At 51.0% G+C, this 24661-nt stretch overlaps 1 protein-coding gene across 17 annotated transcripts; it reads left to right on the top strand.

Moving 5' to 3' along the window:
* Nucleotides 1–404: 404 nt before the first annotated feature.
* Nucleotides 405–21639, top strand: ZFYVE27 (zinc finger FYVE-type containing 27). Of its 17 annotated transcripts, none has more exons than XM_070261547.1 (13): nucleotides 422–566; nucleotides 1920–2117; nucleotides 5345–5415; nucleotides 6981–7167; nucleotides 9938–10033; nucleotides 11142–11254; nucleotides 11990–12129; nucleotides 12733–12804; nucleotides 14473–14493; nucleotides 14658–14802; nucleotides 18511–18557; nucleotides 18894–18975; nucleotides 19980–21639. In XM_070261547.1, the coding sequence occupies exons 2-13, from the start codon at nucleotides 1921–1923 to the stop codon at nucleotides 20042–20044; spliced, it is 1236 nt and encodes a 411-aa protein (XP_070117648.1). In that variant the 5' UTR covers nucleotides 422–566; nucleotide 1920; the 3' UTR covers nucleotides 20045–21639. The 17 variants fall into 17 exon arrangements, 15 of the variants coding, with proteins under 15 accessions (XP_001501358.1, XP_070117648.1, XP_070117631.1 ...); XM_001501299.5 differs by having other exon boundaries at nucleotides 484–673; XM_014733306.3 differs by having other exon boundaries at nucleotides 484–673; nucleotides 19592–21639.
* Nucleotides 21640–24661: the final 3022 nt, after the last annotated feature.

Raw genomic sequence — 24661 nt, 5'->3', positions numbered from 1 at the left:
GGCAACATCGTGAGAAGTAGACTGAGTCGGGAAAGGCTTGCACAGGACTTTGTACACAGTAGCTACTCAGGAAACACTGAATTGCACTCTCTGCCAGGCATGGGCATACAGGATATGGTCTCTGTCTTTCGTGGGCTCACGGACCCGAGTGGGGGAGGGAAGTGCCAAAGTTGGGGGGTGGGGAGAGGATGCAGACCTAAATTCTTCAGCTTAGCTTCTCCCCAACTGTTCCCTGCCAGACGCCTTCAGAGCGAGGCCGGACAACAGGTGCGCGGTCTCCTAGCTCATGCTCCCAGGGCTCCGCAGGATTTTGCGAAACGCAGTCACGCAGGCACAACATAGAGTCAGCCGAGGCCGAGGCGGGGAAAAGCGCGCAGGCGCAGCACTGACGAAAGCGCTCACCTGTGCTCGAGTGGGCGGAGCTAAGCCCGGGAGCGGGGGCCGGAGGCGGCGCGGGCGCGATGACGTCACGGGCACGCCGCCGCAGAGCGATTTGCGTCCCGGAAGCGGTAGTGGCGCGGGACGCGGAGGAGGTTCTCGGACCTGCTACGGCAGAGTGGGAAGAGGTGCGTCGTCCGGGCCGGGCGGACCGGAGGAAACGCTCCGGGGCCCAGTGGCCTTAGCAGTGCCCCCTGGCTGTCCTCGCCTCTCCCCCCGCCAGCCCAGCGACAGGGTAGGTGAGGTGCCGCCCCCTCTCCACCCCCGTGTCTCCGCTGACTGTGCGGAGTTGGGCGCCTGGGCGCCGGCACCTGCTGGCTCCTCGGGCTCCGGCGGGGCCTTCCCTGGTCTGGGCCGCAGGGCCTCTTCAGGCTCCTGGGGCTGCAGACGTCGTGGTCCAGGCCCGTGCCGGCGCTGACCTCCTTCATCCTCTCCTGAGCTCCTACCTTGCGCTCGCCCTGGGTGTTTTCGTCCTAGCTTTGCCTGCGGGGATTTCGGTGGCCCTTTTGCTTGCGCCACCCCCCTCCCCCCCACATTTTGATAGCATCCCATTAGCTGGGACTGGTTTCTGTTGTTTTGCGTCGAGGTTCCGCCCCCTCGTTTTCTGCTTAGCGTTTGGGTAGGACTTTGAAATTAGGAAAGAGGGTGAGAGTTCCAGTGGCTCTCCTCATCAGAGAAGGGAGATGGGAATGGGGCGTTATGGAAGATGATGACTGCCCCCTGGGGTCCCAGGGAGGAAAAAGGGAGGGTAATGGGCAGGGATAGTCCAAGAAGTTGTTGGGAACAGAAGGGAGAGGGATGAGTTAGAGGATGGGGCAGGGCAGGAGAAAGCACTGGGGTCCTGGAGGATCAGCAGTTCTTTCACTCATTCAGCAGCATTTATTATGCGCCCATTATGTGCAGGAACAGTGGTGAAGGGAAGACAGAGTCCTTGACCTGGTGGAGCTCAAGGTTAAGAGGGGCAGACTAGCAAGAAAGCAGGGAGTTTTCTTTTGGTGTGATAAATGCTGTTAGGGTGAGTACATGATCCTTTGGGAGCATTAGGGAGGGTCTCCCACTCCAGACTGGGGGTGTTGGCAAAGGCTACTCAGAGCAAGGGAGTGATGTTTAAGCCCATACCTGAAGGATGAGTAGGAATTAACCGGGTAAAGAGTGGGAGAAAAATATTTCAGGACGTTGTTTCTCTTGAGACCTCAGGCTACCTTGCCTCAGCAGCCCTGTGTGCTTGGTCTTTTTATTTTACACTCTTGATATGTCTGTGGGGAAAAGAACGTTAGATGGAGAGTCAGAAGAACAGGACTTTCTATCTGGGTAATTCACTTCACCTTGCCAAATATCAATTTCCTCTGTGAAGTGGGCATTCCACCACTAGCCCTGCCTGCCTCACAGGTTTATTACGGGCATCACATGAAATAGTGCAAGTAGAACTGTATTGGGCATTGGAAGTGCAATGCAAATGTCAGGAATTATTATGATTCCAGGATGCAGACATCAGAGCGTGAGGGGTGTGGGCCAGAGGTGAGCCCCAGCGTGATGCCCGAGGCTCCCCCGGAGTCTCCACCTGCCCCTACCAAGTCCCCGGCATTTGATCTTTTCAACTTGGTTCTGTCCTACAAGAGACTGGAGATCTACCTGGAACCCCTGAAGGATGCGGGTGACGGTGTCCGGTACTTGCTCAGGTACACACTTTGTGGAGTTCTTCTGACCTGCTGGGCCTTCTGCCTTCCTGCTCTGTAGTTGCGCTGGCCATTTAGGCAGTGGCTGGGCTGTCTTGGCTGTCCTTTCTGTCCTAGTGAGGAGCGGTTCTGGGAGGTCCACTGGGCCTCTGGGCTTGTTCCAGGCTCACCCTGTGTCTCAGGCGCAGCCGAGGAGAGGCAGGCAGTGGGAACCATCTGGCCTTTCGCCAGGTTTCTTTTTTGTGGTTGAAGCTCATACCTCAGGGCTGCTGCCCAGCCTTGAACATGGGGCCTTCTGTATCTAGAGCAGGCTTTTTTTCCCCTTCTCTCCCAATATTAGCATGATTAATATTAAAATTAGGATATAATTTTGAACATAAGTTAAAGAAATACAAATACCTATGAATAAGCAGGTACCATTTTCCCTGATCCTTTAGAATTATGGATCTAAAAATTTCTTCTTCCTATCCTGCTTTGATTTTCCTCCTTCATAATTTTCTTTTTTCTCCTTTCAGCTTACTTTGTTTCTTATGTTAAAGCACTTTAAATTACAGATAGATACTGTTTCACTCCATAAATGCTTCAGTTTGTCTCAAAATAATGACATTGTTTTCCATAATCAAAGTAACGTCATACCTAACAAAATTAACAGTATTTCCTTGATATAATCCTGTACCCAGTTCATATTCAGATTTCCTCAGTTGTCCCAAGAATGTCATTTACAATTGTTTTGGCCAAATCAGGTTCCAATCCAGAACTGAGCATTCTGTGTGGTTATTATGCCCCTTAAATGTTCATCTAAAATGATGTCTTCTTTCGTGACACTGACTTGTTGAAGAGTCTCAGCTGACTCTCCTGGAAAATTTCCTGCGTAGATTTGTCTGGCGGCTTCCTCGTGGTGCAAACTGGAAGTTAGATTTAAAGGTTGGATTAGATTCAAGTTAAGACTTTCTTTTTTTTCAAAAGATCATGTGTTCCCAATACTGCATCTCAGTGGGAGTCACATAAAACCTGGTTGTCCTACAGAGCGGACATTCTCAACCTGGAGCCCATGAGTGGGGCTTAGGGTCAATGAATCTCCTGGAACTGTGTGTAAAATTGTGTGCATGCACACAAGTGTGTTTCTAGGGAGAAGCTTCTAGTTTCCATCAGATTCTCATAAAGACCTTCAGCCCTCTAAGGTGCTCAAGGGACAGGTAAGAGGCGGTGAGTGGACTTGGGTTAACCTCTAAGGGTGCTATTGAGTATTCATTCCTACCTCAGTCTGCAAATAGTGGGAGGTTTATTTTTAACACTCTGACCAAGGTCCTAAATTTTTCTTGTTCATCCCAGAACCCCTTTAATTTATGGTGTGATCCCTACGGATGAGCTAGTCGGTATTCCAGGACAGTGTTCTCCACTGTTGGGTCATGTCCTCTTGGTGCAAGGGACAGGGAGATGGTATGAGGAGGGGCTTACTTTTCAGTCCCACCATCACCAGCTCGCTGAAAGGAACTTTGGTCTTCTTTGGGGGAGGGGATGGGCTTTGCAGAGCATGGGGCTGTGCCCTCTGGTGTTTTCTACTGTGTGCATGTGTTTTGCCCTTTCGTGGCAAAATACAAAAGTTAAATATATCCTGCCCTTCTTTTCCCCCACTGGGCTGTTATGCTTCTTGGTGCTAATGTGTTCGAGTTTTTCTGTTTTATGAAATTAGAAATCTGAGGATGTGATGGGATTGATTAAAGCTGGAGGGGGAGGAGCATGGGGCCTAAAAAGCCCGCAGGAGCTTGCGGTCTCTGTGCCCTGGGAGACGGAGCACTGGGCTGTGAAAGTGGCTGTCAGATTAGTTTGTGCGTTTGATTGTCCTTTTCTTGGTAAAGAGGATTTGACTTTGAAGAGAGACCTAATCTTGAGTGCTGGCTCTTGGGTCTGAAGCCTGGAGCTGCAGTAGTTTTTAAAAGACTCCTCTGTTCTGGATCGGCTACTCCAGTAGGTGGGTCTCCACGACCGAAGTGTCAGTGAAGACGTCAGATAGAATGAGACAGGCTTTAAGATGAAAGTGGCTTCAGCGGCGGTGTGATGTTTTTATTCTGAAATGGGATTGGCCTTAGACCTGACTTGTAATTTTCTTTTACCCTGGAAGCTGCCACCGGATGGTTTGGAGGCCTAATTAGGGCGGTACAGTTGGAGTGTGTTGAATTTTAAGAGAAAAGCAGAGAGAGTTCATTTCATTCCCTTACCCATAAGTTTATTAAGAAATAATGGCAGCACGTAAATTAGTTAACCTCATTTCGTAAGATGAAATACCCTAATCAGAGCAAAAGAAAATATATGTAAGTTCTGAATACATTGCTTGACAGCAACTTACCTGTTTATTTTTCTATTTATCTCTCTCCTCTGATGGCTGACCTTGTGCACTGACACTACTTTTTAGACTGTAGCTGTCAGTGGCTTTATTATTACATCTGTGCTCCATTTTCCCTATTAAACGTCTTTCACCGGGGACTAAGCTGGCAGGTTTGCTTGTCCTCAGCAACCCACACCTCTGCTCCCCTTTTTCCCTCTTGAGGGGCTTCTGCGTTGCCGTGTGGTGGTGGGGGCTGCGGTGCTGGGTCTGTATTTGCTCCATCTGTTCCAGTTCACTTTGGGCGTGTCTGCTGAGAATGCTGCACCCTGCGTTTGTTTTCATTTTTTAATATCTAAAAATAAAACCTTTATTATTTTTTTCTCCTTTTGAATTAACATATGTTTAAAATGAACTCTGAAAATTACAGAAGAGAAAGTCACAGATGGGGTCAAAGAAATCCTTCTCTCAATTTCTGTGTTAGATGAATCTTGTGCAGTGAATGCTATTATGAAATTGTAAAAAACAATGAAGGAAAATTTTAAAGAAGAATGTTTGTCATGGTCACCTCTTAAAAGAGACTAAAACCTTACAAAACACAGGTTAAGCAGTATTAATGGGTTTTTTTAATAGATAACGAAGTCTTCCTCTGTCTGGGAGAAAGTTCTACAGGCCTTCTAGTTCTGAGAGGATACGTTTTCTCACTTCAGGGCCTGATGTGTGACCTTAACTCCTCTCCTGGTCTCCTGTCCAAATGATGGGCCCACTTTCCCTTTCTCCTTGACACTCTGAGCCCCAGGCCCCCTCCTCTTGCTCCTGGTTTTGATGAGCCACCTGTGCTGTCCCATCCCCACTTCCTAGCTGCAGGAGCGGCTGTCTTCGGTGACCAGGACTCTCTGTGTTGTAGGTGGCAGACGCCATTGTGTTCCTTGCTGACCTGCCTGGGCCTCAACATCTTGTTCCTCACTTTGAATGAGGGTAAGAACTGCTTCCAGGGGCCAGGGGTTTTTGTGAGTGAACGTGGGGAGGAATTCCGAGAAGCAGCTGCTTGTTTTGCCCTGGGGTTAGCCTCCCTCTGTGTCTGCTTGGCATCAGAACACAGGCTCCAGAGGGCCGCACTGTGGGCTGGATTCCTGGCTGGGCCACTGGTGTGACCTCGGGCAGGCTCTTTGACCTGTCCACTGAGGCCTAAGTTTCCTGTCTCTAGAGGGAGGATAATAACAGTGCTTTCACAGAGGGTGGTTGTGAGGACTGGGAGGATCTGTGTGTAACTTTCAGCACAGTGCCTGACCAGAGTGAGCAGCCAGTACATTGTAGCTGTTATTATTATTGTTTCCTTCTTGACTGATTGCTGATACATTGACCTTTTTCCATTTTGGTTTCCAAGATGATTCCCGGGTCATTTGGGGGCACGACATGGGTGAGGGTACCAGGAAGGTGAGCTGATAAGGGATTTTTGTCACATCTGTTGACTTTCTCTGGCTTAGCAAGTGAGCCTGGAGCAGCCTGCTGGACAGTCACCAGCCGTGAACGGTCTGTGGTGTGAAGGCTCTAGGGTAGACATGTGGACAGGTGGGTGGGAGGCTTTAGGGGCCCTGGGTAGAGATGTCTCCTGGGGACCTTTTATGACAAAGTGTGCCCTCACCCAGCCCCGTTCCCAGGTTGAACTGGCAGATGGCTGCAGAAAAAGCCAAACCCCTCAGGGGGAGTGAGTGAAGGACCTGGGACAGAATGTTCGGAGGAGCTTGGTCCTTTGTTCATGTGTTCATTCTTCTAGTGAACTCACATTCCTCTAATGTCTTCTTTGTTTCCTGTGGAGATATGGGTTCAGTGGGTTGAAAATGAACCCAGCTCACATAAGACCTCATCTTCTGTTTCTTAGTAGGGCTGTTTGCCTGATTGAAACTCAGATGTCCTTCCTAGGCTGTTAGATTTTTCAGAATGTATTTGCAAAGTACATCAGTTCATATGACACATGTTGAATCAACATTTACTCTGTGCCCAGCACTCTGTTAGCTTGCTTCGGGGGTACCCTGTTACATGGGAGAAGTTCCTTTTGATTTTGTCTCAGCCTGACCATTTCTCAGTACAGTGGTCTGTGGTCCTAAAAGCCAAAGGAAAGGCTTCCGACCTGCCCCAGTGGCTCAGGGGCCAGAATGTCAGTCATCAGAGCTCCCAGCGGCCATACTTCAGGCACGAGCCACCGACTGTGCTGGCAGAGGTGTTTTAATATTAAAATAAATGGGTCTGGGGCTATATCAGTGACCAAAGGGACAAAGTCCCAGCCCTCAAGAACCTGCATTTGTGGAGGAGACAACAACCGTACCTATAATCTGTCGTGTGATGATAAATCCTATGAGGAGAAAGAAAGCTGGGTTAAGGGGTGGAGGGTAAGGGGGGACGTACTGTGTCACACGAGCCATCAGGGAAGGCCTCTTGGGCAGAGCCCCAGCGGAGGTGGGCAAGCGAGCATGCGGACGTCTGGGTGGGCAGAGGCTCCCAGCCTTGCTGCCTGTTTACCTGCAGTGTGATTGCTCCCGTAGGTGCATGGTACTCGGCGGGGGCCCTGATGATTTCAGTGCCCGCCCTTCTGGGCTACCTTCAGGAGGTTTGCCGGGCACGGCTGCCCGAGTCTGAGCTGATGCGGAGGAAGTATCACAGCGTGAGGCAGGAGGACCTTCAGAGAGTTCGCCTGTCTCGCCCCGAGGCCGTGGCTGAGGTGAAGACCTTGTGAGTATGGAAGGGGCTGGGGAGGTGAGGGACAGTCACAGTCGCAGCAGCCACCACTCTGAGTGCTTGCTGCGTGCCAGGCGTTGTATTAGGCAAACCACATATGTTACATCCTTTCATCTTTTTAACAGTTGTGAGAGGTAGCTACCATTATTATCCTCCATTTACAGATGAGGGAAAAGGCTTACACAGCTAGAAGGTGACCAAGCTGGGATGAGAATCCAGATCTAGCTGATTTCACAGCTTGTGTTCTTTCTGCTAGAGAGAGACTTTAGGGTCTTGATTAAGTGCGTGCAGGCATGAGCCACTGTCTGGGTGCAAAGCCCAGTTCTTCCATTTACTTGTTGTGTAACATTGGGCAAGGGTCTGGTACCCACCAAGTGTTCAGTAAATATTAGTCATTGTCACTACATTATGGAGAAACTTCCTAAATGTGACAGAGCTGGTGCTTCTGAGGATGTAACTCACAACTGTTGAGAAATAGTAGCTGTAACAACTTCAGTGGCAGCTGGCATTTACTGAGCTGTCCTCAGACTGGGCTCTCTGGGCATGCAGCAGGGTTCTCATCCCTCCCTGGGCAGCAGAGGCATCTGTGAAGCTTCAAAAAAAGTTACAAAGAAATGGAAGCCTGGGCCCTGCCCCAGAAGTTCTGAGTCACTTTTCTGGAATGGGTATCTGTGATTTAAAAAAAAACTTTTTTACTTTGAAATGACTTTAAACTTACAGAAGAGTTGCAAGAATAACACAAGGAACTCTTATAGGCCCTTTACCTGGATAGAACAGTTATTATTATTATTATTATTATTATTATTTTTTTTTTTGCTGATGAAGATTCACCCTGAGTTAACATCTGTTGTCAGTCGTCATCTTTTTGCTGAGGAAGATTGTCCCTGAGCTAACATCTTTGCGAGTCTTCCTGTATTTTATATGCCACAGCATGGCTGCCAACAAGTGGTGTAGGTCCATGCCTGGGAACTAAATCCAGGCCGCTGGAGTGGAGTGCGCTGAACTTAACCACTGGCCCACGGGCCAGTCCCAGATAGAACAGTTAGTAACATTTTGCCACACTGGCTTCATCTCTGTCTACACATACACATTATTTTTTTCTTCCTGAACCATTTGAAAGTTGCAAACATCATACCTATTTATATCAAATACTTCAGCCTGTATTTCCTAAGAACAAGGACATTCTTTTAAATAGCTACAGTCCTGTAATTGAAATTAGGAAATTTTACACTGATAACACTAACATTAGCACTGTTATCTAATATGTAGCTCGTAATCAAATTTTACCAGTTGTATTAATAAAGTCTTTTATATAAATTACCCCTGGCCCAGGATTCAATCCAGAATCATACATTGCATTCAGTTTTTGCGTCTCTTTAGTCTCTTGTAACTTGGAGTAGTTCCTCAGTCTTTGTTTCTCATGACCTTGACATTTTTAAGTAGATCAAGCTTAGTATTTTGCAGAATTTCCCTCAATTTGGGGTTGTTTGGTTCCTTGTGATTATCAGGTTATGCATTTTTGGCAGGAACCTGACAAGTGACATTGTGTTCTCAGGGTGTCACATCAGGAGGTACCTGAGGTCAGTCTGTGTCGTTAGGGGAGGTAATAATTTTGACCACTTGGTCAGGTTTCTCTACTGTAAAATGACCACTGCTGGGTCCTGCCTTCGTCAGTTTATTACTATGATGGTTGCAAAGGTGATTTTCCAGTTGTCATCATTAGCTGGTGTTCTACTGTGAGAAAGAGCTTTTCCTTCTTTCTTATTATCAGTAGGAACTCAAGATTTATTATTTTATTTGATGTGTTTTAATCCATTAGTGTTATTTATTTATTTATTTTTAAAAGACTGACACCTGAGCTAACATCTGTTGCCAATCCTTTTTTTTTTTCTTTTTCTTCTCCCCAAATCCCCCCAGTACATAGTTGTGTATTGTAGTTGAGGTCCTTCTGGTTGTGTTATATGGGATGCCACTTCAGCGTGGCCAGATGAGTGGTGCCATGTCCATGCCCAGGATCTGAACCGGCAAAACCCTGGGCCACTGAAGCGGAGCGCATGAACTTAACCACGCCGCCATGGGGCTGGCCCTTGTTATTATTTATTTGGACCTCAAATTGTCCTAGACTTGACCAGTAGGAGCTCTTTTGCACCGGCTCCTGTGTTTTTTTGATATGTCCCCATCATTTTTGAGTTGCTGCCTTACTTTATGGTACCATGGGCTGTTCACATTCACCTTATATTTTCCCTGCGCTAGCTCTAGAATCAGCCATTTCTTTGAGCCCTTCAGAAACCAGGACCTGGGTACAGCATGTACTCATTGCTTCTGGGGGTGCATCCACTAGAAAAAAACTCTCCCAGTGAGTCTGCCTGCACCCCAGGTGGAGACACATTGATCTACATCCTGCCGTTTGCCCTCGCATCTCCAGTGTGTCTGTGAGCTGGGTACCCTGCTGCTCGTTTTACAGAGGAGGAAGTTGCAGCCCTGGAAAAGTTCAGCAGCTGGCCCCACATCAGTAGCTTGGAAGAGACCAGAGCAGGAAGCTTTGTCCTCTTCCACTTCAGCAGGGATTCCAAAAAGGGGATTGAAATACATGAATTTTCTCCCGAGCTCTCTGACCGCTCCCATGGGTTCAAAGAGACCTGCCCTCCCCAGCCACGTGTGCCTGTGAAGTCCTGGGCTCTGCTGCCCCCGAGCTCTGTCAGGCCGTGTGGACGGGCAGGGCAGGGCAGGACTTGTGGGTCACAGGAGCCCCCTGTGTCTGCAGCTTGATCCAGCTGGAGGCCCTGCTGAGCCGCCTGTGCAGTGCCTGCGAAGCCGCCTACCGGGTGCTGCACTGGGAGAACCCCGCCGCATCCTCGCAGTGAGTGGTCCTCCACTCCCGCCACCGCCGCTACTGCCCTGGGAGGACTGGGACTGGAGCCCCCAGCTTGGGGAGGAGAATCTCTGGGGCTCTTTGTGCAGGTGCACACGTAGCCTTGGGGGCTTGATGCTCTGCTTATGTTTAGATGGCGCCTTTTAGGCATGGTAAAAATATTTTAATAATAGAAAAGTGACTCACCGTGTGGTTGCCCACCCTGATAGAGCAGCTGATCTCCTGTGTGGGGTGCACAGAGAGTTTGCCACGTGCACATACTCTACAGATATAGGGCTTCATAGTGTGATTCCTTTTTTTTTTCTTTCTCACTTATCGTTATATTATCAGTAGTTTTCTTTGTTCCTACATAGCTTTTGGAATTACTTGTAATATGACATTAATATAGATGGTAAATATACTATAATTTGTGGAACCATTCTATTATACATTTAGTTAACTTCTACTGTTTATTACTAACCCTGTCATGAACAATTTTTATGGATTTAGCTTTAAGCTTTTGAAACTTTTTTCTTAAAAGTTCAAAAGGCATCAAATGGGTCAAATGGGATGAATGTTTTTGAAGCTCTTTATCTATGAATAATAATGACACTAATATTTGTTTAGTCTTCCCCCTGTGCCAGGCACTATGCCCAACACTTTCCATGTATTTCTCGCTCTTCACAGTAACCCTATGTGGTGGGCACTCTGTTAATCCCCATTTTACACGTGAAGGAAGTAAGCTCGGAGAACCAAGGGACTTGGCTAAGGTCACACAGCGAGAAGTGGCAGAGCGGGGTTCAAATCCGAGTCTGTCTTATTCTAGACTCCAGACTCTAGAGCTTGAGGAGTGATGATTGTTGGACTGGTTGATGTGGCCCCAGCCTCAGCCACCACTGCGCCCTCACCAGTGTCGGTTGTTAGCAACCAGTGACCTGTTGGTAGTCGTCCGTCCTTCCTCCTCACTTTATTTTCTGTTTGTTTGGTTAGCAGATCTTGTTGATTTACCAGCTGTGCCCACAGCTGTTTCTTGCCTGGACCCTCTGTTGGTGTGCTCCAAGTCAGTTTCCTTCTGATCTTACGAATTTCTGATCCTGTGATTCCTCTTTCGATCCAGGTTCTACGGGGCTCTTCTGGGCACGGTTTGCGTGCTGTATCTGCTGCCACTGTGCTGGGTCCTTGCCCTTTTAAACAGCACACTCTTTCTAGGGAATGTGGAGTTCTTCCGAGGTAAGCCCTGGAGAGCCTGTCAGAGGTGCAGATGGGGCCCAGGCCACCTCTCAGGGCTGGGTTAGGCTCCCTGGTCTGTCTGTCTTGACAGCTGATCCTCCGTTTGCTGTGCCTTTGACAAGGGGACAGCACCACACTAGAGTCGTCCCTCAGAGGGCTTTTATGGGTTCTGCCTTTCAGATGTTAGGAGACTGCTACCCTGGGGGTCCCTCTCCCTTCCCAAGGCTGGTGAATCACTGCTTATATGATACGGTGGCTTCTGGGAGACGAGGGAGGGATGTTTTCCCAGTGCTGCCACCGCCTCCTGGGATGCAGCCACCTGGAGTTGCTCCTGCAACTCTGTGTGATCCTAGAGTACCCGTCTGCCATTTGGCTTCCAAAGCGGTGAGAAAGTCTGGGGAGGCCCTGAGTCACAGAAGCCTGGGCCTGGACATGTGTTTGAGTGATTGTTATATTTGTGTTCCTCCCTGTGGTCGAGTAATTAATTATAGAAGCTGTAATTTATTGGGCACTTACAACATTTAATCTCTATATAACAGTCTCATAGGGTGGGTGATGGTGTCTCTGTTTTGTTTGTGAGTCTTGGGTTAGGTGAGTTGTCCAGAGTAAGGAGAGCGACTTTTCCTGCAGCAGACAGGGTTGCAGAAGGTAGCCAGCTGCAGAAGTGAGTACCCCCAAAGCACCACTCATTCCGTCCTGTTTCTGCCTCCCACCCCATTCTCCTGCCCCGGGTAGTGGTGTCAGAGTACAGGGCGTCTCTGCAGCGGCGGATGAACCCCAAGCAGGAAGAGTGTGCCTTCGAGAGCCCCCCGCCGCCAGATGCAGGGGGGAAGGGTGCTCTGCCAGACTGCACGCCTGCGCCCACACCCACAGAGGTGAGTGCTCCCTCAGGCAGAGCCTGCTGCGGGCAGGTTGTAGGGCCTTCCTGTTACCAGCTTGTTTATAACACATCTCTCCTGGGCTGGCCTCTGTAGTTCCTGCTTCTTTCCAGACCCCACCTCCTCTAAAGTGCTTAATAATAATAATTGTAATCCTAATAGCTACTCTGTGCTTTAATGAGTGCTTAGTCTGCTGTTCCAAGTACTTTATAGATACTAACCCCATGAAGGGGTAGGTTATATCTGAGAAGGAGGTTATTCTCCTTTGCGAAGGAGAAGGCTGAGGCACACAGCGGTTGCCTGAGGGTTGTGGGGCCAGGACTCAGCCCCGGCCCTGTGGTTCTAGAGGCAGTGTTCTCCACCTCTGTGCTCTCCAGCCACGGGAGGTCCGTTTGTGGTCTTGGCCCCATCTCCCTGTCCCTGCTAGGTTGGAGAGTGCACTCTTTCCAGTACCTTCCTTCTTTCTTGCAGTTGAGCCATTTCCTCTGGTGCAGGAATGGATGTTTTGGGAAACCTGGATGCTGGCCAGGGGAGGTGGCCTCTACCTTATGAGGCAGGGCTGCCATCTCTCTTGTTGTGAAATTGAGCCTCTCTTCCCAGGACCTCACGCCGGGCAGTGTCGAGGAGGCCGAGGAGGCCGAGCCTGATGAGGAGTTTAAAGATGCGATTGAGGTGGGTGGCCCTTCCCCAGCACCCTCTACTGACCAGGCCAGAAGTTGGATGGTCCTGGAGCTGTGTGGCTTCTCACATCCCAAGTCTGGGTTTTTAAAATTCTCTTGTATCTGTATGAGAAGACGAAACTTGCTCTGAGCTAGAACTCACTGGATGAAAGGGTGCCAGTGAACTTCCGCCTGTCCTGTTGCTGATCTAGTCGTCTGTCCTGGGTGCCACGAGAAGGATGGTTCTGGAAGCCTCTGGGAGATGCCCCGCTGGGGGACGTGGATCATTTACCACCTTGGCTGGAGACTGTGGGCTTGGTCCCTTTGATGTGGGGAAGGCAGATTTGGGGGAGGGCACTGCCCGGGTCTCTCACTGCTCTTGCACAGAATGAGGTCCGAAAGTGTCCCTTTTCGGGGGCAGGGAGAAGAGGTTGGAGAAAGTGGTTACATGGTGGTGGCCAAGTGCTAGGTTAGAGAAAGTTAAACAGTCTTCTTGATTTTAAGACAATAGTTTAAACTGGTAGTTTGCAAAAGTGTTTTATTTGGCATGCGAACCTTAAAAAGTTTTTTTGAGCCACTGTTTAGAAATGGGGAGATTTCAGTGAAAACTCTGGATTTTCAGTTTCTGTGAAAAATCAGAAGGTCTGGTAGCCCTGAGTCTGCACTAGTCAGTGTCACTGAGGAATGAGTGTCCCTTTAGGAAAGTCACACAGTCCCCACCAGTCCTTGAGTCCTACTGGTTGGTTGCTGTTTATTGTCACATTTGTGTTATTGTTTTTATTATAGTAGGAAATCATTTCTCTTTATGTCTCTTTGTAAAGTAGGAAATTGAGGTATAAGAAATGAGGGTCTTGTGAGTTTTCCCTGAGCCTCTGACTTACAACCAGCTCCCTTCAGTCTCAGATCAGCCTCATCCATGTGGGCATTTACGTTTTCTTCTGCTAAAAGATTGCTCCGAGACTGTGGTATGTGATTGTAGGCTATGAATTTTTTTTTTTTGAGGGAGATTAGCCCTGAGCTAACATCTGCTGCCAATCCTCCTCTTTTTGCTGAGGAAGGCTGGCCCTGAGCTGACATCCGTGCCCATCTTCCTCTAATTTATATGTGGGACGCCTACTACAGCATGGTGTGCCAAGTGGTGCCATGTCCGCACCCGGGATCCGAACCAGTGAACCCCGGGCCGCCAAAGTGGAACGTGCGCTCTTAACTACTACGCCACTGGGCTAGCCCCATAGGCTATGAATCTTGATGGTGGTGGTGGTGAGGAATATATATAGCAGGGGCTTTCAGGTGTTTTTGTTTATAACCCTCAGGAAGGAACACATTTTACATCTTGACCCAGTTCACACTTACGTTTGTAAAATATATAAAACTTAATTGAGATGAAAGTTTCCTGAAAAACACATTGTAAGGGATGTTTTCTTTCCTGTTCTGTTCTATTTAAAATGATGGCCCACTTAATTTCATCAAGTTTGAAAAACAGTGGTACACAGCTTCTCCCAGGCTTATTTGATGTTGGGATCCTTTTATGGGGGCCTCTGTTTACGTCACCCTTTGGGCTGTGTTTAGACAGAACCTGGGGTATGTGCTTGGGGCTCTCCCTCCCAGCAGCTTCCTTCTTCCTGCTATCTCTCTCTTTCTCTCTGTTTTCTCTCCTTCACCTCCGCAACTTGGGAGGCAGGAGACCCACTTGGTGGTGCTGGTAAGTAGGAGCATTGGTAACATGGGCAGGGGCTGGGTTGGGGGAAGGTGGCCAAGCCAGTCGCAACAACGCCTCTTGGGGTCTGCTGTGCTGAGGGGCCTCTGCATGCAGGTCCTGGAGCCCTGCCACGAGGTGGGCAGGACTGGAAGGAGCTGTTCCCGCAGGAGGATGACGAGGGTGCCCCGTGCCCGGCAGAGGATGAGCTGGCCCTGCAAGACAATGGGTTCCTGAGCAAGAATGAGGTGCTGCGCAGCAAGGTGTCACGGCTCACAGAGCGGCTCCGCAAGCGGTACCCTACCAACAACTTTGGTATGGCCAGGAAGGAGGAATGGGGTGGGAAGGGACGCCTGGCCATGGGGCTGAAGTCTTGGAATTGTGGGTACTAGTTTGTGACAAGAGCAAGGGGTACAGCTCTGTTCATGGGGCCCTAAGAAGGTAGCAGACACACAACAGGACCCTCTGTCTTTATTGAACATCAGCCTGTGGGAAGATGAGCAACTCAGTTCTGGAAACACCACTCCAAGACTGCAGGGAGGTGTAATCCTGATACAAGTCAGGGTAGAATAATGGCTGAGAACGGAGCATGGAGTCTGACTGCGTGGTGCAAGCCCCGGCTCCGCTGGGTGTCCTTGAGCAAATTATTTAACTTCCCTGTGCCTCAGTTCCCCCTCTGTAAAAGGGTTCTTCACAGTTCTTCACAGGGTTGTTACAGGCCTCAAAGGAGACGGTGCTTATTAAGTGCTAGCACAGTGCTGGTTGGTTTATAATAAGTATTTAATAAGGGTCACTGTTAATATGGGAGGCCCTGGTCTATCCTGCAGCTTCCTGGAGCCCATCTGGATCTTTTCCATCTGGTGGCAGTAAGTTGAGGCAAATAGTACCTTCCCCTGCGCATGACAGAGCCCTGAGGTCCCTTCTCCCCGCTAAGTTCGTAGATTGACCAGTCCTTATGTTATTGGGGGATGGCAGTGGGTCAAGGAAGGGAGCTTTGCAGGAGGGTGGACTTGACTATTAGCACAGCTTGGAAACCTGGCTCTGGTCAAGAGAGCAGGAGCTGAGCCAGATGAAGTTATGGCTGAAGCCTAGAGAGTGGGTGACTCAGGAGTCACCCTGCTCCTGCAGAGGAGCCTGGTGTCAGTTGATGGGGAGGAGGTTGGGCTGGCTGTACTGTGTGTTCTGGTGGGAGTGAGTTCCAGGGTCTGTGCCCTGGGAGAAACCCTGGGTTTTTCTAGAGGAATTTGACGCAGGGCATTCAGGGGCCTGCCTTCCTGCTCCTGCAGCAGCCAGGGCAGTTGTTCTCCCAGGAGTAGAGGTCCTGGACAAGCTGCTTCTTGCCGTGTGAATGCCCCCCGTCATTCAAGAGCTCTCTTTTTTATTTATGAGCATCGCTGACCTCTGCGCAGCACTCTGGTCAGTGCACTTGGACGTACACTGTCTCATTTAGTTGTTCCCATTTAACAGATGAGTAACCTGAAATGAGAAGAGTGGTTTTCTCCAAGTCTTCAGCCAGTGCGTAATAGGGCCGTGACTCAGATCCAGGTCATCTGATTCGGCTTCTGCGTTCTTTCCAAGTCATCCTCCTTCCTCTACCCTGGTGTCTGAAATGCCCTGGTTTTGTGTCTGTGCTGTTTCTGTATTTGGTTTTTGGTTCAGATAATCCCTGCCAGAATGGGCGAAGGCCTTTTAGGTTCCCATGAGGATGGTAAGGGCAGAAAATGCTTCTTTTCCTAAGCCCCTCTCAGTTCGTCCTTCAGGACCACTTGCTGTCCCTTCCCTGAGATGTTCTCAAGCTCTTTGCTGTGAGGGCCGGTGCTCTGCTCCTCGGTCTGGCTCCCACAGGCCAGGGTGAGGAGAGCTGCTCTGGCAACCATTCCATTCCGGTTCCCAGTGGATGAAGGGGGTACCTGGAGGAATGAGGGCAGGCCACTCAGGAGCTTCTCTGTGGCCTCTTAAGTGGGAGAGTCCTGGTGGGAAGGGCCCCCACTCTGTCCTGGAGACTCATGACCATTGCCCTGGAAGGCCCCATGCAGTCTTAGGCTCCTCCAGCCTTCACTGCCCCACTGGCATCATCACATGGGGAGTCAGGACCTTTGCTGAGAGTAGGGGCAGGAAGACTTGGTAGATGTTGGAAGGGAATGGGGTGCCCTTCTCCTTCATAGGCCTCTCCGAGCTGGTCTCAGCCCCCAGAGTCCTCCCTGGCCCCAAGCCTGTGTGTGGGTACTTGGTTGTTTCACTAGACCATACGGCTGCCTTGGAGTGCTTGGCCCTGACACTTTGTCTACTTAAGAGGAATCCCTGAACACAGGTCAGAGTGTCAGTCTTTGGGCACTTCCCTTCCCCTGTCCCATGTCCCTGCCATGCTTGCTAAGGACAGGCAGAGGTGGGTGGCCTTGCCCAAATTCTTAGTGTGGGGGACAGAGTCTTAGAGCAGCCTGTTTCCTGGCTTGGCACTGCATGCCAACAACACGCGCTGTGTTCTCTCTCCTTTCCTCTGCTGAGGCCACGAATTGGCTGACCGTGATGGCATTTACCATAAGCACCTTGGCCTCAGGTTGCTCACTCCAGCTAGAGCCCTCCTTTCTTTGAATGCAGGGGCTCTCCCTTAGTCAGAGCTGTGGGGGAATCTGGCTGGATGGACAGAGGGACCACATGTAGCTGCCATTAGAACTTTAGGGCCTCTGTTTGAAGGTGAGGCCTGGTTCTCTGTACTTGGTGTGCCAGACAGCAGTGCTCCCTGAAGCTGATAATTGCTCCAACCAGATCACAGGAGGCCTTCGGGCCCCAAGTTCTAGAAATCTCCTCCAGTAGCCTTATCCCCTTTCAAGTTTTTCCAGGACCCAACTCAGCTTCCTTCTGTGCCCACAGCTCTTGGCAGGGCTCTCTGGTCTCCTTTTGGGAGCCCTCATGCCTGGTGTGGGCCCCTGCCATTTATCTCTTGGCTCAGTGACCCCTGCCTGCCTGGAGATTTCTGCATTGAGCCATAGTCAGTGTTCCTGGGGACAGCCCTTGGAAGCTTCTTGGTTCTCGTTAGGGTTTACTTTTGCTTCTGGAGCTTGTTGAGGTCACAAGGGTGCACTGTGGCCTTTGCTCTCCTCAGATCGCAGTTTGCCTCATCCTTCTGCTTCTCTCCATTCACCTGCGCGCACTCCCTCCCTCAGACTCTGTCCTGTCTACCTTTTCCGTCTTTAATTTTCCTGGATGCATGGGTGGGAGGTGAGCCCAGCTTCTATTAGGCCTAGTTGCCTTGATGTAGACTTTAAGAGAATGATAGGTCCCTTCCTTCCTCATCTTTCCTCTCTTCTTACACCCCCACTGCCTCCCAACTGTTTTCTAAGCTCCCTGACTCCCTCGTCGTTGTCGTCTGAAGCTTTGTCATCTTGTGGTCTCTGGCTCTTTCTACAGGATCTCTCTCCAGGCTGTGTCTCACCCCATCCTGCGTGTCGTTCACAGTGCCCGCACCTCTTGCCCTGCATGTCTTCTTGGAAGATGCCTGGGTCTGAGCTTCTCTCCTGGAATCGTCCAACGACAGGAGGCGGAGTCTGGGGTTTTGGGAGGCATTTCTCTCTACCTGTGCAGCGAGAATTTTTCAGGAGACACTTTGGAAGGGACCACGTTAGGCAGGCTTCATTTGAGGTTGTTGGCACCACCTCCTCTGAGGGCTGCCTGTTGTCAGGTCCCCTCCAGCTTGGCCTGATTTCCAGGGAGCAGATTCTGCTAGATGCTCTTTGATTTTGGCTGGACCCTCCTGTTGGGCCTCTGAGCCCGAGAGGGTGCAGGGAGTGGCAGCTGTGTATAGTCTGCGGATGTAGATTCCCAGTAGCCATCAGTTTTTCCTTCTTAGTTGGAATCCTTTCCTCTGGCTCTGGATCTGGACTTTGCTCCTTTGCTCTCTGCTCCCAGCCAAGGAGTCTGGGCTGGGCTGGCGTCCTGAATGTCCCCATTTAGAAGAGCCAGGAACAGGTGAGAGTTGAGAGGCCCAAGCTGGGCCAAGGCTGAGCTGCTGCCTCTGTTTCTCAGGGAACTGTACGGGCTGCTCTGCCACTTTCTCCGTGCTGAAGAAGAGGGTAAGTCTCTTTGAGGGTGTGTTTGCTGGGGACTTGGGACAAGATGTTGGGGAGTCCTGGGGAGTCGTTGATGAAGTCTGATTCTTTGGGCCACGTTGGGCCTAGGGTCCAAGGTTTGCTCAAATGTGCAGGTATCTCCTGGTCCCTGTGCCCACTCCTTCCCGTGGGATATCCTCTTTGCTCTCAGTCCTGCCCCACTTAGGCACCTCCCCAGTCCTGCAGTAATCCCAGGTTCCTTGGGTGGGATCAGCTGGAGGAAAGAAGGTGGGTGCTGGGAGCTCCAGGTGCCTGGGGGTGGGGGATTCATCTGAGACCGACTTTGGCTTTTGTCTGCAGCGGAGCTGCAGTAACTGTGGAAACAGCTTCTGCTCTCGGTGCTGCTCTTTCAAGGTGCCCAAGTCCTCCATGGGGGCTACAGGTGAGTGGAGCAGGCGGCCAGGGCTCAGGGCAGTGGGAGGGCTTGGCTGGTTCCCACCTCTTCTAAGGCGGTGCTGCATGATGGGAGAGGAGCGAGCATCAGTGAGAGGTCAAGGGAACTTGGGAGCCTAGTCTGGCCTGTAGTAATGTCTTCTCCATCGCACTTTAACAAAGAAAAAGCTGAAATATTTGATGCATGCAAAAGAATGTATGTAGCATATCTGAATTATGAAGCATCATAACGAATACTTGTAACTGCTTCACTAAAGGTAAAAAATGGAACATTAGCAACACCCCCGCTCCCGGCGCACACCTGCCTTCCCCTGAGGGCGCCGCTGCCCTGAATTTTGTTCTTTTTCTCATGACCTTGGGAACACTTTGAACAAAATAAAAAAATCGTTTCATTTCCTTCTATAAAAACTGTACATACACATTGTAAACAAAACAATACAAAAAATACAGGTAAGAGAAGGAACACCTGTGCACATAGGATAAATGCATGTGCACATTCTAAAGCAACGGGAGCATGCCTTACGTACTGCCTTGTAATGTGTTGTAACGATACATCAAGATTTTTTTTTCCTTCCGGTCATACAAGTAACATATGCTTATTCTAGAAGATTTGGAAATAACAGAAGAAGAAGGAAGAGAAAAATCCTGTAATCTTACCACCCAGAGATAACCACTGTTAAAACATTTTGGAAAATTTTCTTCTGGTATTTTATTTAAAAAAAAAATTTTAAAGGTGTTCTGTTGGTGCCAAAATAATTTCTAATGCATAGAACACCTGGGAGAGGCCTGCTGTTGGTATGGTCACCCCGAAGTCCCCGGTTCCCATGGGAAGAGAAGTCTCCGGGGGCAGGCTAGTGAGCTGGGTCAGTGAGGATGTGGGCTGGGCAGTGGGTGTTCTGTGGGCCTTCAGGGGGCGGGGAGGTGGTTCTAGTATTGGGACCATGAGCCAAAGGGTACGAAGAAGCGTCTCATCAAGTTCTTCCTCCTTTTCAGCCCCCGAAGCCCAGAGAGAGACTGTGTTTGTGTGTGCCTCGTGTAACCAGACCTTGAGCAAGTGAGAAGAGGGGCCGGGGTCCTAGCAGGCGCCAGTCCCTGGAGCCAGCAGTAGACCCAGTCTCCCCACCCCTAGCCCCATGTGGTGTGTGCTGGGCAAATGTGGCCCGAACACTAGGTAGGCCTCCCCTTCCTGCCCTCACTTTCTCAGGCCGGGCTCTGGAGCTGTTCCCCACTCCTGCAGATGGCTGGTGATGGCTGCCCTCAAACCCCAGAGGGGAGAGGAGCTCTTGGAGGGCTTGGTGTGATTGCCCTGCTCTGCCCTGGGCTGAGCTAGTGGACTCAGGGCTGGGCGGGGAATATAAGCTAGAGGGCAGCAGTGAGCCAGGCCTGGTCTCACTTGGGATCTCTGAGCATCAGGGTGTCTTTCCATGCCTGGGAGTTCTAGGAGGCCGGAGATCAGAGATTGGGAGAAGAGAGTCTCCCTGCACTGGGTATTGGGCCCAGCCCTCGGCCTCCAAGAGCCTGCAGAAGGACCTGGGAGCACCACGCCCTGGCTCTGCTGTTTGAATGTCCTTCCAGGCATTAGGATCTCATCATTTCCCCATCGGAGAGTGGGGCCAGGGCTAACAAGACCAAAGTGCTTCTATAAACAGGGTTGAAGTTCCCAAGTTCCCCCAGAGGAGGACGTGTCTAGGAGGGCCTGGCAGGATCCTTGGCATTAAGCAGAACAAAGCCTGGGGAGCCCCAGCAGCCTAGAGGACCTCAGCCCCACCTTGTGGAGACCTTGACTTGCAGAATCTCAGCCCACATGTTGCCCTGGTGTCCTCAGCTTCCCTGGGTAGATGCCAAGCACTCCGATCACTCCTGCTCCCCTGCTCAGAGCCTCGGGCACACCTTCTCTGGCCCAGAGCTACATTTCCCCTCCCTGCCCCTCGTCCCATGGAGTGCGAGACCATGCAAGCACAGCAGAGGTCCTGAAACCCTTGACCCTTGGGGGCCTGGGAAATGTAGGGTCTTGCCGGGTTGGCTCCTGGATTCCAGGGCTGTTCCCCAACAACACAGTCTCAGTTGTGTGATAAGGTCACTTGGGTTCCCCATCCCCTCTCCAACAATTTCATGTTCACTTCTGGACTTTTAGGGGCTCAGCGCCTCTCCCTAAGCCATGAGCGGGCTCAGGCACCCCTCCCTTCCCCTGGAGCTGTCCTGCTTTTTTGAAATATTTATTTATTTATTGCATGGTTCCTGGGAACATGTGGCACAAGGAATGGGATGAGGAGGATGGAGGGCTTCTCCCCCAGAATGCTTCCCTGGAGTCATGTGCTGCCTGGGATTCAGAGCCCCTAGGAGGTGGAGACATTTCTATACCCTAAGCAGGGACCCAAGGAGGCAGGTTGAGGAGACAAGGTACCATCCTAGGCCAGGTTTCTTGCCAGGCTAACCAGTCTAGCTAGGGCTGGGCAGCCAGGGGTCTGCTCCAGGCCAGGGAGGTGCAAGGCCCTGGGCAACCAGGCGGACCTTGGTATACCCCCTTCCTTGGGCTCCTTTGTCCTGTTAAGAGATGATCTTTAAGTACCCTGTGCTTTATTGACACTGGAGAGGAACTAAAGGGATCTCTGTGTATATGGGCAATTGTCAATAAAAGGCCTCAAGCTTCTTATGTTTTCTTCCTGGTCCTTGTGCTCGCCTCTCCGGGGCTGGAGAGCCAGAGCCTGCAGCACTGGCCGGGTTTGCAGGCCTGGCTGTGCCTGCTGGACAGTGATGGAGGGGGCCTGGAGGCTGGAGTCGGGGAGCAGGGGCAGCTGGGAGGAAAGCGGTGCCTTGCACAGGAGGGGCTCAGCACATGTTTGTCGGATTGACCTGAGGCTCCGTCTTATGACCAAATTGTGAGAGCCAGAGGTTGGGGTTGGGACCAGAACTTGGGAAATGCTAAGCAATGCAAGCTTTAGAATGGAAAGATTTTAGCTAATCCCTCTGAGAAGGCAAAAAAGGATCAGCCCTGGGAGAGGCTGAGAGCCAGCGGAAAGAGGATTGGCTGTGAGATAGGAAGTATAAGCTGTCCTCTGAGAGCTGGGGCATGTGTGGTGTTTACTGGGTGCCAGGCACTGTGGGAAGTGCTTTACACATGTTATTTCGTTTAATCCTCATGACTGTCCTGTGAGTTAGGCAGTGTTCTCCCCATTTTACAGGTAAGGAAATTGAGGCCCAGGGAAGCTAAGTAGTGGCTGTGAGGGCTTGGTGTGGCACTTTGCAGACCAGAGTTGGGCATAAGTTGTATCTTCCAGATGGTTGGCCTTGGGCAGTGAAGAGGGAGGGAGAGACCCTGCCTTGGGGAGTTGAGGTTAGGTGGCAGCCACATCTTCATGGCCCCGTGCATGTGTACCTCGGACTTTGAGGTGCCATGGTGTCCTTGCAGCATGCCGAGTCCTTGGTCCGGTCTAGATGGGCCTCTGCCTATCCCAGGAACCTCTAGGATGAGGGAGCCCCAGCAGCTCCCGAGGGGCCCCGAGAGGCAGGGATGCTGCCAGGACAAGGTTTTTACAGAACAGCATATTCACTTTAAAAAGCACCAAAGTGGCCTCCACAGCCTCGTGGTCCAGAGGAACAATAAAGATTTTGGAGGAATGAAAAATAGGGCCTTGGAACAACAGGAGGCAGAAGTGCTAGTGCCTCCCGGGGAAGAGGTGGCTGGGGCTGCAGCCGTGCTTCTCGTGGAGGGCGTGCATCACGGGCAGGTCAATTGGAAGGGTGCTCAGAGATCGTCCAGTCCAGCCCCTCACTGCGAGAGTCACCGCGTCCATTTCAGGATGCATGTTCCCCGGGGCGTTAGAGGATGGAGGCAGAAGGGAGTTTCCTGAGAGCAGGAGCAGCCTGCATCAGCTGGGGAGAGTCATGGTGGCAGCAGAGGCAGGCACTGCCATGGGTGGGCTCCGTGCTTGGCCCTCCTCTGCCACTGGCTGCAGTCACCCCGGAGTAGGTGAGTGAGTTCCCGCAGGGGCATTGTGCCCAAGCCTTTCTGTGCTGCTTGCGTCATCTGTAAAGAGGGCATCAGAGTGATACGCTACCTCTTAGAGCTAGTGGAGGATTAAATGAGACAGTCCACTTGAGGCGGGGAGTGCAGTGCCTGGCACCCAGTAAATGCTCAGTAATGCTAGCTCACTGCCGTCGTCCTGGCAGTCTTTAGGACAACTCTGCCCTGCATGGCTTAGGACTGTGATTTTTTTTTAACCTGAGAATATTCTTAGGTTGTTATTCAGGAAAGAATCTCAGAGAGAGACCAGAGTGTAGTTTGAAAAAGCAGAGTGAGTATCATTTTATTTTTGGAAAATGAGCACAATGCCTAATGTTGGTGACATAAAGGCTATAGCACGAGTAGCTTTTGGGACATGGGATTTAGGGGCGTGAGAAACATGGTTTTCATCTTCTGGGGTCAGTAGCCTCACAGAAGGGAAGCCAGGGGGCCACCTCCCTGTCCCTTTGAGGTATGTGAGGGCCTCACTGACAGCAGCCCAGGGATGGACGACTTGAAAGTGCAGGTACCACTGGGAAAATGGACCCATGGTGAGATTTACCAAGAGTGGATTGTGCCTTATGGCTGGCTGGGTCAGTAGCGTGGAGGGGACCAAACATGGGATGGCCTGGAATACACATTGTCCGCTGTAGAGTTGGATGCCCGGTTTAGAAGATGCCTCCCACTTTGTTCTCAGGCACCCAGTGGGAGGGGACGGTGGCCAGTTTCTGCTGGGGCAGGTCTGGGATGGACTACCTGCTCCCGCAGCGTGGCTGGGTTTGAGCGTTCTGTTGGGCTTCCGTGGTTTGGCCGTGGTGGGACCCTGGCAGGCCTCAAGCTGGTTGTGGTTTCTGGGATCTTCAGGATTTGTGATCATGGGTCACCTGGCCCTCAGAGCTGAAGCCAAATGAGGCTCCATTTTCCTCCCCGACTCTCCTTGGAACCTTTGAGGCACCTGTTCTGAGGGGCCCTGGCTCCGGCATCTCTCCTACAGCCGGTGGCTCTAAGATCATACTATGGTTACTGAGCACCTGTGCCGGGAAACCTGTTGAGCATGTCATCTCATTTAATGTTCATGACAATCCCAAAGCTAGGTTCTGTTATTAACTCTATTTAAGCAATGAGTAAATGGAGGCCTGGGGAGGTTAAATAACCAGCCCAAGGTCACGGAGCTAGCAAGCCATGCAGCCAGGAGGTGAATCTTGCCACAGATGCTTGTAGATGCCTCATAAGAGGAACTTTGGGTGAAGATAGCAACCCTGGCTGTCACCCTCCCCTCTCTGCCTTGGCCCCACCAGCTCCAGGAGCTTCTGAGCCACTGAGCTAACAGGAGGGGCCTGCCCACCCCCAGCCCTAGCGAAGTGGGCTCAGCCTCCAGGGGAACAGAGGCAGCCTTGTGGCAGGAGCTCCCCCAGCTCCAGCACCACCCGCCTCCTTCCTTGGCTGGATCTGTTTCTACACCCCAGAGCAGCACATTCCATTCTTTGGCACAGCTGGGGGCTGGGGATTCCGGATTCCCCTGGCCGCCTGCTTCCTTCAGGGCCCTAGCAGAGCCTCTGTCTGGACGGGGACACTGGGTCCCAGCCACACACATTCCAGCAGCAGCCACCCCCCACGTTGGATTTCCCAGGGAGTGAACTTTAGCCAGGATTACAGCCAACTAAACAGTTGT

Source organism: Equus caballus, chromosome 1, assembly GCF_041296265.1.
Source record: "Equus caballus isolate H_3958 breed thoroughbred chromosome 1, TB-T2T, whole genome shotgun sequence".
NCBI lineage: Eukaryota > Metazoa > Chordata > Mammalia > Perissodactyla > Equidae > Equus > Equus caballus.
Note: the sequence above shows the minus strand (reverse complement) of the source record. Positions and strands in the feature narration are given on the sequence as shown.